Raw genomic sequence first — 20047 nt, 5'->3', positions numbered from 1 at the left:
ATTAGAGGGGCACTGTTTTGCTAATTTTCAGGTACTATTTTTATTTTGTGCCTCTAATGTTCAAAAAGGTGTTTATTTTTCTTATGTCTGTGCTGCAGCACCTATTTTCAGCCCAGTCTGCTCTGATTGGTTAGCTGGCCAGCTTTGGTAACCCCCTAGCCTATCATGTACATTGTGTTGGACCACTAGCCAACAGAAGTGCAAATGTCACTATGTTACGGAAGGTACAGTAACAAAGGAGTTCAATGTTCGGAGTTCAGTTTTAGGCGGTGGGCAGGAGAGAAACTCCATCTGGAGGAAACAGGGATTTTAGCCTTTGCAGACCATTTACATGCACCACAACCTATACAAAACACTATAGGAAAGGGAAAACACCCAAAAGCATAATAGAAACTTTAAGAAACTGTTGATCACATCCACCCCCTGCCACACATGACTCTGTAGCATGCTCTCACTTTGTCTGCGTATGTGTAGCTCCAGATCTTGCCGTTGACCCAGGCTCTTGACACCACTCTTTCGTTTTCGTACTCCAGCCGCTCAGACCAGTCTCCGCGGTGAATGGATGACAGCAGCCCTCCGCCCGAGTAGCTGATGTTCACCTCAGTGTATTTGCTGCTGGGGGACCAGACCACGGGCCGCCCCAGCGAGTCATACTGTATGTGGAGGGTGAATTTCCTGTGGTCGTCATAGATCTTTCCCACTCTTGTGTTCTGATCAAAGTCTATAGACAGCAGGTTCCTGTTATGAGCCTGAGAAAATTAGTAAAGATGTCAGCCACACTGAGAACAAAATGTACCTTGTTTATACATTTTACTGCTTTATAATCATTATCAATTATAAATAGGGACATGGACATGCAAATATAAATGTAAAGGCACGTCTGGGACGAGCAGAGATTTCATTAGTTTGGAAAAATTAGTCGTGACATTTAGAACAAACTGGACCAGCATAATAACAATCAATTGGCTTGTGAACAAGTGAGGAACCGAGGCCTAGAGGGACTGCTAATTAATTAGTACACCTCAGATAAAATGTCCTTATGTAATATTCTGTTTGTGCTGTGTACTTTCTGCGGAAAAAGAGAAGAGGAGTTGCAGTCGGTGTGTGTTTCGAGTCAATCAATCTATCAGCTCCTGGTGATGAAATTAATCTCTCAGAACATCTATAGTGTTGTGGTTCGAGAAGTCGTAGCCCAGCTCAAACTGCTCCACAGTGTGGCTCTAAACAAATGAAAGAGTCACTGAGTGGATTGCACCTACAGGTGATATTTCTTTGTCATTTCTGAAGGGAGTGTGTAAAGGTCAGATTGCACAACTTTTGGTTCAATCAGCACTTCTAAAATGTGTGATGTTATTTGACCTATTCACTCAGTTTCCATGATATTTGGCTGGTGGTAGTGGTTAACTGGTTGACGCAGTGATGGATACTGTGTAGTAATGCATTTACGTATACCACAAGGGAATACAGTTAACTACCATTGCGTAAAGGGATAAACCTAGACTTATTTATTTATAGATCTGACATTTTTTAAGACATAGAATGTATAGCAATAACAAACTGCACAATAAACTAAAAGTTTGTGTAACTGACTATTTCCTCTTACTATTGTGTGCGTTATATTTAGTTTGCTTTTTAAAACTCTCTCTGTATGCATTATTATTAGGTTTTTTTCAGGTACAATAGGATTCTTTTTTCAATCCATTTATTGTTAGCTTCTGCTTGAAAACATCTGCAAATGTTTCTATTTTTGATTTTTAATAGGTGATTTCCTGTGACTGTTGTGTAAATGTTCCTGATCTATATTTAATTATGCAACAATACCCTGTCTGTATCACTATTATTTTTTTATACGGGAAAACAACATTTTAACAAATTCAGTGCAAACTAAGTGTTCTATAAGCTCTTCAGTACATTATCCTTAACAATAATCCAATCTATAATCCGTTACAGAAATGTATAAGCCCAAAAATGAAATAAAGTAGGATAAACTAAAGAAGGCATTTGAACCCATTATGAATCCTTAACGATCCCTACGTTGAGGTTGGGAACCAATGATTTAGAGGACTGGATTTTCTATATTAAGAATATGTTTGTGCTTTAGAATGTTTACCCTGAGCCTGCGTTCGTAAGTGCTGTAGTTGGTCTTGCTCTGCTCCTTCCTCTGCCTCCACTCAATCAGGCTGGGGGCATGGTCTCCGGGCAGGCTGATGTTACAGCGGCTGGCCGTTGGACTGACTCCGCCCCCTGCTCCTCCAGGGAGGAGGGGCTCCGTGATGAGTGACAGCTCCATCCCGCTGGCTAGGGTCACCAGGAAGGACCCGTCGGCACTGACTCTGTATGAACTCTGAGCATGATCTGGGGGTCCATGGCAAAGAGATACAGAGACACGCACACGAAAACACAACCAAGGATTAAAAAAAAGTGTTAACAACATCAGCAATGATGTGAGAAAAACCTATGAGACTGAGCAGCAGACCACATCAATGCACTGAATAGAAACCAAACTATTCATATGGCACTTTTATTTAAATTGATTGCAAAATCCTTCAAGTCTTTTTATAATTTTCACAGCAACTTTAGCTGTACTGTATCAGCTATTGTAGCTTTGGAAAAATGTAACCTATTCAAATAGAGAACAGTAGAAAGATATAGGCAGACAGAGAGAATAAAGGGAGAGAGAAAGTAAGAAAGAGAGAAAAGGGGGACGTAAGGTAAGGGTGAGAGCTGTGACAGTTTTTCACACATTGCAAAGGTTTCTCAGAAACTGTTTTTTCATTTTTATGTGCCCTGAGAAAGATTTCACACACATCAACATCACCTTGTCGCATGCCTTAACCATTTCTGAAACACACATTTCAAAAAAATTGCTAAAATAATCATAAAACGATATTTTTACTATTAAATTTAATGCAGCTATTAAACTGGGTAGTAACGTCAACTCCCTGTATCGCTATAAACCTCTTACTGTACATATGGTTATTGTTGCCTTAGAGGCAGGAAGACTCACCGTGAGAGTTTGTGGTTTGGAGTAAAGGGGGGGGGGGGGGCACTAAATTGGGGGTCATTTCAACGTATGCCTGGCAGCTCTGTCAAACTGTAGCACGGCGAACATGTCGTGTCTGCGCGTGTGTTTGTGTGTGTGGGAGCAGCTTTTCTTTCCCTGCAGTGCTGTCATTGTGACAACTGCTAGAAAGCAATTAAAGGAATGACATGAGAGGAAACTGCTCCCATGAGTGCCTTCTCCACTCCACTCTCATTTTCTCCCCCTCTCATCTCTGCCCTCTATCCATTTTATCCCGCGGACGTTAAGGCGTTAAGTAACCTTCTGGATCCGCCATATTTTTTTTGTGGTTAAGAGTTCATGTCGAATGCATATGTAAAAAATTAAGAGAGAGGGATGCATGTGTGAATCTCACGCGCACACATCCAGTGCAGTCGGTGGAGAAGGAGAAAAAAATAGTCAGGTCAGTGTGTCTGACATGACCAGAATATCAGCCACGTTATTACAGTTTGCCAGTCATACATTTTTAAACATCACTTTGACCTCATGTGTCGCCCTGCTTATACATCAGTGTATGTTGTCCCCTCTAGATGAGTCACAAATGGCCTTTCTTTATGTTGCTGGTGAGCTAGATTGGGGGTAGATACATTGTGGTGAATCTATAATGTTTCCTGCATCTCAACCAGTGACTACATGACAACATTACATCTGTGCCCCAGGATTATTGTAAACTCCTCTCTACCTTTAGCTTACTAATACTGACCTATGAGGAATAATAAGAACATTTAAAAAGTCCTCTCACCTTGTCTGAATGTGTAGATGGTGTCGCTGGCAGACAGGTTGGTACTGGTGACAAAGTTCTCCCGGTTAGACGCCTCGACCTCCACCCGAGACCAGCGTTCGAGGTTACCATGGAAACCACTCACCTCGCCGGTGGGGAGGGTAATGTTGGTCAAGCGACCTTCGCTGTTGTACCTTGGGAGAATAAACACAAAGGTGATGATGTACAAGTGGAAAAAAACACACATACACAGATAACTGTCGCACTTGGACAAATGAAGCACAGTCGTATGCACACACAAACGCACATACACACAATTTGCGTATTCACCATCACTCCATTCCCCGTGTCATCCGCAAACATCGGCACAGAGTAAGTGTCAACTGTGATTTATATGTGTAATTATCCAGCTGTGGAATTTGAGACAGAGACTCGGTCGGCAGTGGTGAATAATTCAGACGGATGTGTTTGTGTGTGTGTGTGTGTGTGTACTATCTGTGATACTAAACATGTGTGTGATGAAAGTGTTGCAGAGACGGCCTTCAGCTAATCAGTCACTTAAGCAAAGATGAAATGGGGAAAAAAAGCCTCTCCAGCTTTGTAAAGTGATGGCCGACCACCAGATGGCACTCATATTTCACACTGTAAACATAAGCTGTCTCATATTTAAACATATGCACATTCATGCAATCACCTCCATACACAACATTCATAGTCAAGCAACAGAGAGAGGGTGAAATAAAAGATAAAAACGGGATGGGGAGGAAGAGAAAAATGGAAAAGAAAAGAAAAATAAGGTAATAAAAAAAAGGCACAATAAGAGAGAAAAAGAAACATACTCATAAACAGTGGTCCAACTGTTTTCATCACTCTTGGTTGCTAGGAGACCGGTGTTGCCATGGTAAGTGATGTGGGCGATGTCATGGCCTTGGGCTGACACCTTCCGCAGTGTTCCACTGTTGCTAAGAGACAGCCAGTACACCTGTCCTCCAGGTAGGGCCAGCCAGAGTGGCACTCCGTGAGCGTCCCTCCGCACCTGCAGCCCGTGGCCGTCGCGGTTCGTCAGCCCCGACAGTTGGCCGTCCATGCCGTAAGAGAAGTTGTACAGGTAGTGGCCGGTGATCAGGTGTTTGGTGTGCATGTGGGAACCGTTCTGTCGGGACAAAGAAGAGATGCGCAGTCGTCAGGGTCGGGTTGCACCTTCTTTCATCACAGTTTAAAGCTGTCGGTTTTTAGTCACTAATAAGTAAAACAAAAGTTATTTGCCGAACTGCGTTATGTGATTGAAACTTCACCATTAAGTATAAGTAAGGACATTTTTAGTTATTATTTTCACTTGGTTAATGCACTTTGCATACATTTTTGCAAGGGCGTACGTTTTTCCCCCAAAGAACCTCAAGAACCTCAACTCCAATAATAAGTGTATAATACTGTGGCACCACAATACAGACACTCAGTCCCTTAAGGACAAAATGATCCCCATTGAAAGCCAATACAACCACAGTTTTTGATCCCACAGCCATTAAAGAACAAAACCCTGCATTCTATTGTATCACACTTTTTATCTAGAGCCGTGGCTTCAAAATAGTTTTTAGTAATGTCAGGTCAGATACAGTATGTGCAATATACTAATGTTACCTTTACTCTGGCTTAAATGCAGCTAGTTATTGTCAGTCAGTAGTATCCGAAAGGTTACTTAATGCGTTCTGTTTAATCTGTTATGATGTCAAACTCAGCAACCATAGTGGTCTCAGCACATAATAGTGAAGTACCCAGACTTTTAACAGTAACATCCTACACATTTATTCAATTCACATAAGAATAAAATGCAAGTGAGCATTATACCTGTAAAGTAGCTCTGGATACCAAAAGAAGTGACTCTTCCAGGCTGGCAGAGCTGTATAGGCTGCAGCTCTGATCGGATGTTGCCCAGTAAAAAATGTTACACAGTAAAAATGATAAATATTGTAATATCTTTTAACTTAGGCAAGGGGCTAAGGACAGCAATATACAGGGTGCCGTTTGGGGCCACGGCCAGAGAGGAAGGTGCTTTGAGACGAGCATCACGTGCGTAGCCTCCATCTCCTGATGAAAGAAAATAATACACTATTTAGACAAGGACCCACTCTTTGTCGACAAAATAGCAAGAATAAAAGTACCCTCAGATATTAGCACACTGAGCAATTCAGATTAATCTTCAGTGAAAGAGATCTTCGCAGCTTAAGCGTTTATCAGTTTAGCTCAGGACTTGGACTTGTTGTGATGCTGTAGCTTCCCAATGGAGTTGATATGACCACCTTGATAGTGACCTCAGCGTTATCAGAAGGTGGTTGTGGGTGACTGAATGCATTCAGAAGTCTTTGGTAGCACAGCGGGATAACAGCCGGGTGAGGCCCTTTAGATGGTGTCAGCAGTAGGCCCGGGGCCTCTGATGGGGCTGCAGGCGGCAGGATAGCAGTTTATCTTTTGACAGCATGCGCATTACTTGTGTTTGTGTCTGTGTGTGTGTGTGTGTGTGTGTGTGTGTGTGTGTGTGTGTGTGTGTGTGTGTGTGTGTGTGTGTGTGTGTGTGTGTGTGTGTGTGTTTGTGTGTGCGCATTCATGTCTGTTTGTATTTGTGCATTTGTTCTGTATGTGTGCATGTTCAAAGACACTGTGTGACAGTCTACGGTGACGGGATGGAAACGGAAAACCTCTGAAGAGAGTAATCATCTGTTAACAGCAAGACATGATTGAAAATATGCAAAGTACAACCCAAGAAAAAGGGATGGTTACAACCCATTGGCTTGTGGCATGGGAGAGACTCTTCCGCTCCCTTTTGAATCAAAAAAGAGACGGATTTTATGAGCAGAATTAAATGATAAAATCGCATACTCTGACACTTACAATGAAAGCATGGCCTAACTGTCAAAAGAACATCGTCTTATTTGTTTGGTCCTTTCCCTCTTCCGTTTATTTCATTTCAGGTGCCCTTACATGAGACACCCAGCAGTGAAAACCTTCAGCGGCTAGATGAGAGCTTTTCTCTTTCAGCAGCTGTAATTTGAATGGATTTAAAAGGTTTCTCTCAAGCTGGTTCCTGCTGAAAATTAGCTGGAGTCTCCCCATGAATACCAATACATTCCCTTCATACACACAAACACACACACATTCACAAAGTCAAATTACATTCACTTACTCTTCCATTATGTCATTATAGATAGTCATTGCTTTTGTGTGTATTGTCATTATTTACACACACATCATCATCATAATTTGTTCCTTTATTCTTTTGGAGGAGAGTCAAAACAGTGTTCTAAGATTGTGAAATATCTGAAATAAATAATTCAGACACATTCAAGTGTGCAGAGAACAGTGAGAGAGACAGTCATGAGAGATACAAGGTTCCTCTCAAGCTAATAAAATCATCAGGGACAAAGATGCAGTGAGATTTAATTACTCTGCATCAAGAAAATGACTGTTGCAATTTATTTATGTTACGTCATAGCTTTTAAAATGCTCGTATTGTTTCCCTCGATACCACGCCAGAACAAGGCCAAGTATGATATGATCTAATAAGCTTCTAAAGTGCAGTTACATGTTGTTTTTAGTACTGTGTAATCCTATAAGACGTGATCTAATAGTTTCACATTACTTAATTATACACATCTGCGTGCATGTGAGGACCCACCAGAGAAGCAGTCACAGTTGGGGTCTATCTTACAGTCACAGTCCGTCGGGGCTCCAGAGATAATCGATATCTCCCCGTTGGTTGACACCTGTGAAGTGTTCAAAAACGTCAGAAAGTATAAAATACAGGGAGATCACGGTTAAAAAACATGATAATGTTCACCAGTTTTTTTTTTCATGTCAAATTTCTCTGACAAACAAGATAATGATGGCATTTCATGAAAGCCTGAGCTGGAATGCAGATTAATGATTTGGAAATGGTGACGATGTATTTTCTCTGCAGGTGCTTCAACCAAACAATCTCAGATGATATCTCAGGTGCCTCTTTTTAATTTCCGAAAAAGAATTAGAATTGTATATCCTCGCTGTTCAGAATAAATGGGGCTTTGCTTGCTGACAGATTGATAAATCTTCGCAACTTGAAATCCAGCTCTCCAAACAAATACAATTAATTGTCTTGATGGAGAGTGCTGCTGAATATATAAGGGGGTACGGCGCTACACCAACAGATTGATTTTGATTCATCTTGTAGGGGTAATGTTTCTTAAGTAGTCCTCGGAGAGCATGCTAACTTATTTGGCTTATTCACTTTAGAGTTAAATGAGAATATCCCTCTCAGGTCTGTAGTACCTCTGAAGTTATTATCTTGGTTATTTGAAAAAAGTTAAATAGAGGACTTGTAGGTTGGTAGGCACATTGTGTTCCAGTTGCTAGCATAGCCGGCTAAGCTTAGCTAGCTGCTGCTGCAATTACACATGGAGGGACGATTCAAATAACGTTGTGAATTGAAACAAATCAAAACAAATTTAGGTTTTTAAATATTGTCATGGTTTGGCTTAAAAAAATATGTTCGTAACGTAATTTATACAGGTCAATTAAGATTTCATTGTTGTTGATTTCCGTCATTCGTGCTTTGCTAGATTTTTTATAAAACAGCATTATCTCACAGAAAGTATATCTAAAAAATTGATGGACGGTGCAGTTTTTTTGGTATGGGAAATACATTTTTAGGGGACCAGGATGTGAGAGAGATACATGAGAGATGTTGTAAGATGCAGAAAAATCATAAAAGTGTAATACCAAAAATGTTGAAATATTCCTTTAAATTTTGATGACATGATGAGTAGAAAATCAATCTTAACTAGGCTTAGTAAAGACCTAAAAGTGTCCTGCTCTAGAAATATAATTATATATATATATATGTATATAATTATATATATATATATATAATTATATATAATTATATACATATATATATATAATTATATATATATATATATAATATATATATGTATATAATTATATATAATTATATACATATATATATATATAATTATATATATATATATATATAATTATATACATATATATATATATATATAATTATATATATGTATATATATATATAATTATATATATATATATATATACACAGTAAATAGTACTGTATGTATAAAGAAGAGCTTGTGGATTAAAATAATGAACAACCTCTGGCATGAATTTCAAAGTCTTGTGACTGGTTCGCGAAAAAAACATCCAACTTCCAAACACCGGGCTTCACACAAAACAATTTCTTGCAATTTTTGATTGATTGAAAACAAACAAACACAGCCGCAACCAAGTTAATTTGGAATGCAATTTGATTTTAATGCACCTCAAAGCTCCAATATCATGCACATTCAACAACTCTCCTGCCTCTATTCAAGATTAAAAACAAAATTCACCACATATTGGTTGTGGATTTGAGGTCCTTGATGTTATGCCCAACAGTTCTGGGGGTGGCGTGAGACAGAATGACTCGCCTGGACCTTGAGAGCAGACCAGCAGTGGTGCCAAAGCCTTGCCCAAAGACTGGTGCCAAGCCACGTTCACATTTAATCAGGCTTATTATACTGAGGAAGAAATACTTGCTGGCTTAACAGTACAAGATGCAGCTGGTGTAGCCATTTAAGATGAAATGTAGCAGTTAATTTGCGTATCATTTTATTTAATCAGCTTTAAATATATTGTCAGTCAGTACCTGTACGCAGATAGTCTGTCTTACAAGTGACACAATTTTCTGGCTTTAATTGAGTTTTTCTTGCATCACAGTGTATCTGCGTCAGCCTGTCAGCTTCATGAATTTGTTGATTGTACATCACAACCGCTGCGAAAGTCTGCAACACATCATCGGTAATTTATTTCACGGTTCATTATGATAAATTTACTCTCAAAGGAGAACTTGTACTTGCTGCTAAGGCTCTGGGTAGGAACCTTCATAAATATGTGTGAAAGTTGGGATGCTTGCATAATATAGGCTTTTAGAAATAAGTCTACCATACATAATATAAGAGTGATAAATACAGTTAAAAATATTTCAAACGACTTGATTTCCCTATCCAACACGGCGGCCCAGTCTCGATCAAAAAGGGATCTGAGGCGTTTTAAGTTCCTGTCTGCCTTTACATGAACTCAGCGTGGTGCTGCTGACCACAAAGAGACTATTGATCGAGTCCAGCAGGCAATATCTTTGTGCTGCTGCTGCCCACATGCTGCGGGGCTCTTAAAGCATGCTGCTAGCTAATGGAGCTAATGGACAAAAAAGCATTATTTCCAAAAGTGAAAACAGGCTTTTGAGTTTGTTTGTTGGATGAGGTTTGGTATGTGCATTTTTAAAGAGGCGGATTCTGAACACTTTTCTTGCTGTGCAGCTTCTGCAAACACAGCAAACAGTGTGACCACAGTAATGCAACAAGTGTAACAAGTGTGTGGTTAAAAACGTGTCAAGAGGCCAGATGGATGGCTGGTTGTAACTGAGAAGTTTTCCTGTTTGACAGTTTGCCATGTAAACACATTGTTGCAGGAACCGTGCTCTGTGATCATCAACAGAGGCTTGCACGACACAAGAGGATAAATATATTTGTATTCTCTTCGTAAACTCATTTTCTATATTCTATATATAATTTGGTGTATTCCATAGATGCTTTTCATATATATAAATATCTTTCGACTGTCTGTATTTATGTATTTAATGTCTATGTTTATTTCATTCTTTCATTGTATTTTTTTTTTTTTAACATCAGGTGCAATGCCTATGCCGGCATGCTGCTATAAAAAACAAAATTCCCAATTTGGGATCAATAAAGAACATATAATCAAATGTAATCTAATGCAATCCAACCTAATCTAATTTAAAGGATGGCAATATTTTATTATGTTGAATAAGTGATAGGTGAATCTTCCGTAACCTGATAATTAACACATGGTAAACATCACTTTAACATGAGGAAAGTAAGGGCTTTAAGTTTGTATTATGAAACGCTATCTGTACAAATTGGAACCTTATGGCTAGCATCAGATCAGTAGATTTAACTGACATTATTATTAACAGGTGCCATTGCTCTGTGATTGCACAGAGGCTTGCATAGGTTTAAACTCTGCAAATAGTACACACAAGTTGGTAAAAATGGTAAGGCAATATGTTAAAAAGTTGGATTAGAATCCTCTGTAACTTGATGAAAATCACATGGGTGACCAAACTCCAACATGAATGAGGTAGTGGATTTAAAGGTGTCCTATTATGCTCATTCTCAGCTTCATGTGTGGGAGAGAACTATGGAATTTTAGCGTTTGCAGACCTTTTACATGCACACAAACCTGTACAACACTGCAGGAAAGAGAAACCCCCCTAAAGTATAATAGGGCCCCTTTAAGGATGTCTTGCGCATCCTCTTGGCGTGAAAATGTTTAAGAATTGGAAAGTGATGGCTGGTATTAGATAAGCAGATTTAACTGTCATGATGGTAGCTGCTCTATGATGACCAATCATAGCATCTCTAGCTTAAATAACATGAATGTATCGGTACTTTTAGCGACCTGTTGGATGCGGTTGATGCGCCTCTCGTCGGTCTCAGCGATGTACAGCGTGCCGAGGTGGGACAGGGCGATGGCCTTGGCTGCCTCCAGGGTCGCGCGCACCGCTGCCCATCTCACCAGGTGGTGGTCGATACCGGGAACTTGACAGTGGATGGGGCGGCCCGCCACAATACGCACCTGGAGATTTTCTGATACCTGACATGGAAGAAAAAAAATACACGTTTTGGCTTTGGACAGAAAGCTAATAGTCGCAGTAATTATTTTTTGGTTAATGATATCAAATGACATCATCTTTGTTGCAGCAATGGACAAAATCTCCACACCTGGATCTAGCACATCCGACAACTCATTAAGGTTTCACAAGATCTAAGGTAATAAGCTTAACCAGAGGGACATTTCCTCAAAAAGTATTTGTTTAATATTTATGGAGGTGATATTTTCCTTTCTTTCATGTTAGCTGACTCACACTTACCCTACATGCACCTTAAGTGACAACTGCAAATTGTGAGGATTATTTAATTATTCTTTCTTTACATGTATATTTGCCAATGTATACAAATATTTCAAATTCACTCTCTGGATAACTTTCAAAATGTAATGAATTTATTACGGTTGCAAATTCACTACTTTTATATCTTCCTATAGTTTAATTTATTCCCATTGATGTGTATTTGTTTGATTTTGCTTTATTTAAAACTAGAATAAAAACTAGAATTTGTCTTTCTGTCTCTTGGCTGTCACAATGTACATTTCTGAACATGTTGATTTTGTGTGTTTGGGTGGCTTTTCTACCTGCAGGACGATGTTGTTGTCCAGGATGTAGAGGGAGTTGTCCAGCGGGTTAATGGCGAGGTCTGTCGGCCACTCCAGACGCACCTGTAGAAAGACACACGTGGGTAAACACAGACTGAACATACAGTGAGGGTAATTCTAACAAAAATGGAGAACAAGGAAGCAGTGTTTGGCTATTGCCCACCAGAGTCAGCTACAGGTGGCTCCTTAATAACACAGCATTAGGCCTCCTGACCCTCCCTGTTCATGCAAAGGTCAGTGGCGGGCAGGGAGCCTTCCCCGTGTTTATTCAAGACTCGCCTCGGCACTGTCGCAAATGTCAGCCAATAACCATGATCGCCGCGGCTCAAATAGCACTCCCTGCCCGCCAACACTGTGGGGGTCAAAGACAGACAAACCTACACCCGCTCACTGTGCAGACGCCCACATCCCTGTCGATCCCCTCTCACACACACACACAAACACACACACACACACACACACACACACACACACACACACACACACACACACACACACACACACACACACACACACACACACACACACACACACACACACACACACACACACACACACACACACACACACACACACACACACTAAGACGGTGCATCTGCGGGATCAGCGAGGTGATTGATGACCCTGAGGATGAATTGGTAAATAAATGGATCATGTTAAATTGCCACTGACATGTCCAATTATAGGCACTGTCAAATGAGAGAGGAGAGGGTTCACTTTGAAATCCCATTTTAAGAGGTAGAGAGATTCATCAAGCAGGACTCGAGCTGTCCTTAGCTGAAGAAGAAACGCATCAAATCTGGTGGTATTGAACTTTGCGGTGCTGGCAGTCACTTTCACAAGTTGAGTTGAACTCCAGAGCTGGAGCCCCCTCAATTAAAATCAAACTGAAGCGAAAATAAAAACATTTGCTAGAAATCAATATTCCTTGTGTTTGTTTTTGATTTCTGCGTGATTGCGCATCGGGTGTTCTGGAGGAGTTTTTGGTGCGATATCTGTGTAGGCACGAAAAATAGTTCTGAATACAACAGCCACACATATAGTTAACCAGCAGGGAGTGGGGGGGTTTGATTAGTGAGTATTGTGTGTGATTTGGATCTAAATGAATACGGGACTCTGTACATTAGTGTTAAGATTGAGGTCTGGGTTTCACCCGAGTTTTGACAGGCTGGTCTTTTGCCATCACCACAACTGATCCATTACATTTGACTAACACTACTATAGTAGCTGCACAGGATGGAGTAGAAGTAGAAACAACACTAGAGAAAAAATATTTCACACTTATTTCATAACAATTGCTGTATTATTGTCTACTTTCCAAGGAGATTTCATATTGTTATAGCTACATTTCTTTGGTTAATTTTAATAAAAAAATGAATTTTATTTTGAATGTCTTGTAATATTTGATGTATTCCTTTTATGTTCTATCCTCATTATATAATGTGAGAATAATTCATATTACCTCTTCTTTTATTAATTGAAAGGAATAGGCTGAATAAAAAAACGAAAGTAAGAAAAAGTCCTGAGAGAAATGAGTGTTGAAAAAAAAGTTAGCTCAGCTTGCTAACTTCCATTTTCCCAGGGAATTGCAAACTTACCAGCACAGGGTGTGTGTGTGTGTGTTTGTGTGCGTGCGTGTGTGTGCGTGTGTGTGTGTGTGTGTGGGGGGGGGGGTCATGTATCAACAATCATAAGATATACAGCACTAGTCAGTAGTGCACCACAGGAGTTGGAACTTAGAAGCTGCCATCAAAAATATGTCCAAAAAGCTGCAGCATCAGTACAAATTATGCTTCCTTATACAGTGGGGCAAAAAAGTATTTAGTCAGCCACCAATTGTGCAAGTTCTCCCATTTAAAAAGATGAGAGAGGCCTGTAATTTTTATCATAGGTATACCTCAACTATGAGAGACAGAATGAGAAAAAAAATCCAGAAAATCACATTGTCTGATTTTTAAAGAATTTATTTCAAATTATTGTGGAAAATAAGTATTTGGTCAATAACAAAAGTTCATCTCAATACTTTGTTTTATACCCTTTGTTGGCAATGACAGAGGTCAAACGTTTTCTGTAAGTCTTCACAAGGTTTTCACACACTGTTGCTGGTATTTTGGCCCATTCCTCCATGCAGATCTCCTCTAAAGCAGTGATGTTTTGGGGCTGTCGCTGGGCAACACAGACTTTCAACTCCCTCCAAAGATTTTCTATGGGGTTGAGATCTGGAGACTGGCTAGGCCACTCCAGGACCTTGAAATGCTTCTTACGAAGCCACTCCTTCGTTGCCCTGGCGGTGTGTTTGGGATCATTGTCATGCTGAAAGACCCAGCCACGCTTCATCTTCAGTGCCCTTGCTGATGGAAGGAGGTTTTCACTCAAAATCTCACGATACATGGCCCCATTCATTCTTTCCTTTACACCAGGGGTCTCAAGCTCGCGGCCCGCGGGCCAACTGCGGCCCTCGAGATGATAGTTTGCGGCCCCCACCTCAATATGAAAGTTTAATGTTATTGCGGCCCGCGAGTTTGATATGAATGGCACTTTTCAGTGTTGTGTGCAGAGCTGAACGAACCTACCAATCACGGTGGGGTATATTGCTCTCGGGGGCGGGGCTCAGAAGCGGAGGCGGCCGCGGAAATTGCTGCTCAGCGGGACAGAAAAAGAAGCGGGAAAGACGTATCAGCTAAACACTGAAACTTCAACGCGACAGTGACACCAAGTGGAAATATATATTACACAGCCCCAAACATGTCTTTTTCAAAGCCTGCAGTGAAGAGAAAGGTTGGTGATGAGCACAGACAATTTCAGGAAAAGTGGGAAGTGCAATATTTCTTCGTTGAACACAGGGGCATCCCGACGTGTCTTATTTGCACAGAGAAAGTTGCAGTGCACAAAGAATACAATTTGAAACGTCATTACACAACTAGACATGCTGAGGAGTATGCAAAATACCAGGGAGATGAGAGAGCCAACCGGGTTGCTAATCTTAAAACATATCTACTGAGGCAACAAGATTTCTTTAAGAAAGCAACCAAAGAGAATGATGCAGCAGTCGAAGCTAGCTACGTGGTTAGTGAGATGATTGCTAAAGCAGGAAAGCCATTCACAGAAGGTGAATTTGTCAAAAAGTGCATATTACAGGCTGCAAGTATTGTCTGTCCAGAAAATAAAGGTCGGTTTAGCAACATCAGCCTTTCTGCCAACACCGTGGCAGAGCGCATTTCTGACCTGTCAAGTGACATTTATGATCAACTGTGTGAGAAAGCAAAATGTTTCAGTGTATACTCAGTCGCTCTTGATGAGACCACAGACATCACCGACACTGCCCAGCTCGCAATCTATGTCCGTGGTGTTGATGACAATTTTGAAGTCATAGAGGAGTTGCTCACAGTGATTCCAATGCATGGTCAGACCACCGCTCAGGAGATATTTCACCAGCTGTGTGATGCCATTGAGAATGCCGGTTTGCCATGGAAGAGGTTTGTTGGAATAACAACCGATGGAGCGCCATCAATGACAGGGAGGAAAAATGGACTGGTGGCACTTGTTAAAAAAAAACTGGAAGAGGAAGGTGTGGAGGAGGCCATTGCTCTGCACTGCATTATCCATCAGCAGGCTCTTTGCAGCAAATGCATGAAGTTTGACAATGTGATGTCTTTCGTTGTGAAATGCATCAACCAAATCAGATCCAGGGGCTTAAAGCACAGAAGGTTCCGTGCTTTTTTAGAGGAAATGGAATCAGAATATGGGGATGTGCTCTACTTCACCGAGGTACGTTGGCTCAGCAGGGGAAACATGTTGAAGAGATTTTTTGAGTTGAGAGCGGAAGTGAAAGCCTTCATGGAGAAAGATGGGGTTGCTGTTCCTGTGCTAAGTGATCCCAAATGGCTCATGGACTCACACATGAGCTTAATGTACTGAACAAGAAGTTACAAGGCCAGGGGCAACTTGTTAGTGCTGCCTATGACAATGTGAGAGCATTCTGTACAAAACTTATGTTATGGAAAGCCCAGCTTTCTCAGACAAACCTTTGCCATTTTCCAGCATGCAAGGCACTCATGGATGCAGGCACACCATTCAGTGGTGAGGAGTATGTGGATGTCATTTTGAAGCTACAGGAGGAATTTGATCACAGATTTGCAGACTTCAAGACGCACAGAGCCACATTTCAAATTTTTGCGGACCCCTTCTCCTTTGATGTGCAAGATGCCCCCCCTGTGCTTCAAATGCAACTCTGAACTCAAAGCCAAGTTCAGGGAGGTGAGTGGAAAAGCAGACAAGCTCGGGCAATTTTTGAGAGAATTGCCCCCCAGCTTCCCTGAGCTTTCACGAATGTTCAAGCGGACCATGTGTCTTTTTGGGAGCACATACTTGTGCGAAAAGCTGTTCTCTACGTTGAACTTCAATAAGTCCAAGTACAGGTCCAGACTTACTGATGAGCATCTTCAAGCCCTACTGAGGGTCTCAACTGCTTCATCCCTGCTTAAGCCAAATGTGGCTCGGCTATGCGAGAGGAAGCGCTGCCAGATCTCTAGCAGCAAGAAGTAGGCAGAAGAAGCCATGTTCAGAACAGTTTATGTTCAATGTTCCATTCATGTTCAGAAAGTTAAACGTTAAAGAACTGTTAATACAGATATTTGAATCTGAATAATAATAATTACATTTCTCTAGTCAGCAACTATATGTGGTTTCTTCAGTCTTCTATATCTGCTGTATTATTATTATTTTCATTTTATTTATTTATTACTGATTGATTTGTTTTTTCCTTATGAATTTGTTCATTTATTTTTTCATCTTATTTTGTGTTAAAAAATAAAAATAAAGACATTTGATAACATTGGAATGTTTTTTAGTACTTTTGTTGTGGGGAACCTGATGCGGCCCAGCCTCACCCAGACTCTACCTCTAACGGCCCCCGGGTAAATTGAGTTTGAGACCCCTGCTTTACACGGATCAGTCGTCCTGGTCCCTTTGCAGAAAAACAGCCCCAAAGCATGATGTTTCCACCCCCATGCTTCACAGTAGGTATGGTGTTCTTTGGATGCAACTCTGCATTCTTTCTCCTCCAAACACGACGAGTTGAGTTTTTACCAAAAAGTTCTATTTTGGTTTCATCTGACCATATGACATTCTCCCAATCCTCTTCTGGATCATCCAAATGCCCTCTGGCAAACTTCAGACGGGCCTGGACATGTACTGGCTTAAGCAGGGGGACACGTCTGGAACTGCAGGATTTAAGTCCCTGGCGGCGTAGTGTGTTACTGATGGTAGCCTCTCTTACTTTGGTCCCAGCTCTCTGCAGGTCATTCACTAGGTCCCCCCGTGTGGTTCTGGGATTTTTGCTCACCGTTCTTGTGATCATTTTGACCCCACGGGGTGAGATCTTGCGTGGAGCCCCAGATCGAGGGAGATTAGCAGTGGTCTTGTATGTCTTCCATTTTCTAATAATTGCTCCCACAGTTGATTTCTTCACACCAAGCTGCTTACCTATTGCAGATTCAGTTTTCCCAGCCTGATGCAGGTCTACAATTTTGTCTCTGGTCTCCTTTGACAGCTCTTTGGTCTTGGCCATAGTGGAGTTTGGAGTATGACTGTTTGAGGTTGTGGACAGGTGTCTTTTATACTGATAACGAGTTCAAAAAGGTGCCATTAATACAGGTAACGAGTGGAGGACAGAGGAGCCTCTTAAAGAAGAAGTTACAGGCCTGTGAGAGCCAGAAATCTTGCTTGTTTGTAGGTGACCAAATACTTATTTTACCGAGGAATTTACCAATTAATTCTTTAAAAATCCTACAATGTGATTTCCTGGATTTTATTTTCTCATTCTGTCTCTCATAGTTGAGGTATACCTATGATAAAAATTACAGGCCTCTCTCATCTTTTTAAATGGGAGAACTTGCACAATTGGTGGCTGACTAAATACTTTTTTGCCCCACTGTATATAAAGTGAGACTTCAACTTTCATTTGGACTTCAAGCTACAGCCAACTCTCGGCTTGTTTATTCTGCATAAATTACAGACGTGTTGTTTGTCTAGCCGAAGCTATAGAAGCCAGTTTCCATCAATACTGATGCCACACTGAGGTCACAGCGGTTTATGAGAACAAACACAGATGGAGGCTGAATGAGACTGGACGCGCTGCAGGGCCCGATAACCAACCAACAGAAGGATTGTGAGGTAACACGGGCCCCTTTAAAAGACATATAAGAGCACCTCTGGGAACTCACCCTGGTTGTTCACGCGTATTCACACACACACAGACACACACAGACACACACAGACACACACAGACACACACACACACACGCATTGACGCGCATTCACAGGCACTTGCCTCCCCTATGTGTGGGCAGAGATCCCTCTATAGAGCCAGCAGTTCATCTATAATTCATCTTCTGCTCTAATAGGCCTGATATAAGTCAGCAGTGTGATCTGAGGGCTGGCTGATCAAATCTGTGCAGTGGCTGTCTGCTCTCTATCTCACACAGACAAACACACACACACACACACACACACAAACACACACACCTTTAACAAGACAAACCAATTTAGGGTCGGTCAATTGAGATTGACAAAACAATCACTGACTGTAGGAGAACAACAAAAAAATAGCGGTAATCTATAACCTTTTTTTGGGTTAATTACTTTAATTAGGGGCCACAAAACACACAAATTAGTCTTATTTTTAAATGGATTAGAAGTTAATTCGGACAGAAAGACGCGGCTCTCGCTCTTCCCCAGTGAACTGGACAGCCCTTTTAGCTTACCTGGCTGATGTCCATGCGTGCATCACAGCTGAGCGGCTGCGTCGACATCAGTCCGTTTGAGCCAATCACGGTGGAGAGCAAACCCCTCTCATTAATCTTCTGAATGGTGGTGCCATCTACGAAGTAGACAACACCTCTTTTATCCACTGCAATACCTGGGCGGGTGAGAAAGAGAAAGGCAGAATGAGCTTTTTTGAAGCGCCAGGGTGGGAGAGCGTGGGGTTGAGAGAACAAAAAAAGAGAGTATAAGAGAGAGGGAGATTGAAGAGATGGAGAGGAGTGAGTCAGGGGGAAAAGTAAAGTGGAGAGGGCTTTGGAGAGGCGTCCAACTCGGTTAAACATTCAGCTCAGCAAGCGGCTGTCTTATCAAAGGCACTGCACCACGGAAATGTAATTATATTTCCATTCCGCAGCCCACTAAAGGGATTAGAACAATACAACCGGAGGAAGAAGTTATTTGTCACATTAGATGTGAGCAGGGTGCCGCAGTGAACTTTTGACATGATGCGCACGCAAATGTGCATTATAAATATGCATCCATGAATCAAACATGCAGGTGGACGTCCACATGTGTGCATACAATCCTGTGTGTTTGCACAGCGTGTTTTGACTATGAACGGCGTACATTTGAACTCTACTTGCATCAGAGGGAGTAAGCAGAAAGGTAAGTCCACTGGTATTAAAGGTCAGGGCAGACTGTGAATCATCTGTTATGGATGAGGAGCGACCTTCATCCCCGTCTCATCTCCATACAGACAATAGCCCTCAACTCCTTCAGCAATAATGTTCCTCAACCCTCAACTCTCGTACCTTATGCCGTCCAATTCTCTGTGATTGCTTTCACTTAGCGGCCACGACAATAAGCCATATTTCACTATTCCTACCTGCCATCTCCAATGCGTTTGGCTCACTGATGTGCCATTTAAATATACACTGTGTTTATGGTTTTTCATTAAGCCGTGTCAAGTTTATGTGTATATGCCTTTATCTCAAGCATGCCTCAAAGGATAATGGAGACAAAGCCTTCTTCTAGTGAATATAACCACAATCAATCACACAACTAAATGGCAATACAATATGCAACAAAGGAAACCATAAAAACAATCACATGGAGCAAAGTAGCATCTGTAAAAGATAAAAATAGGGATAGAATTCACTATTGTT

The 20047-nt window shown here is 41.2% G+C and overlaps 1 protein-coding gene across 1 annotated transcript in view; it reads right to left on the bottom strand.

Annotated features, from left to right (window-relative positions):
• The window catches only part of tenm1 (teneurin transmembrane protein 1), a 199075-nt gene that overhangs the window by 21024 nt on the left and 158004 nt on the right, over window positions 1-20047 (bottom strand). The window contains 10 exon segments of the mRNA XM_063876353.1: window positions 456-749; window positions 2111-2355; window positions 3804-3976; window positions 4622-4985; window positions 5412-5427; window positions 5785-5867; window positions 7453-7540; window positions 11307-11501; window positions 12099-12182; window positions 18884-19038. Of these exon segments, the coding sequence (XP_063732423.1) occupies window positions 456-749; window positions 2111-2355; window positions 3804-3976; window positions 4622-4985; window positions 5412-5427; window positions 5785-5867; window positions 7453-7540; window positions 11307-11501; window positions 12099-12182; window positions 18884-19038 (1697 nt within the window).

This window comes from Eleginops maclovinus, chromosome 23 (genome assembly GCF_036324505.1).
Source record: "Eleginops maclovinus isolate JMC-PN-2008 ecotype Puerto Natales chromosome 23, JC_Emac_rtc_rv5, whole genome shotgun sequence".
Classification (NCBI taxonomy): Eukaryota; Metazoa; Chordata; class Actinopteri; order Perciformes; family Eleginopidae; genus Eleginops; species Eleginops maclovinus.
This window is presented reverse-complemented; position numbering and strand designations above follow the sequence as displayed.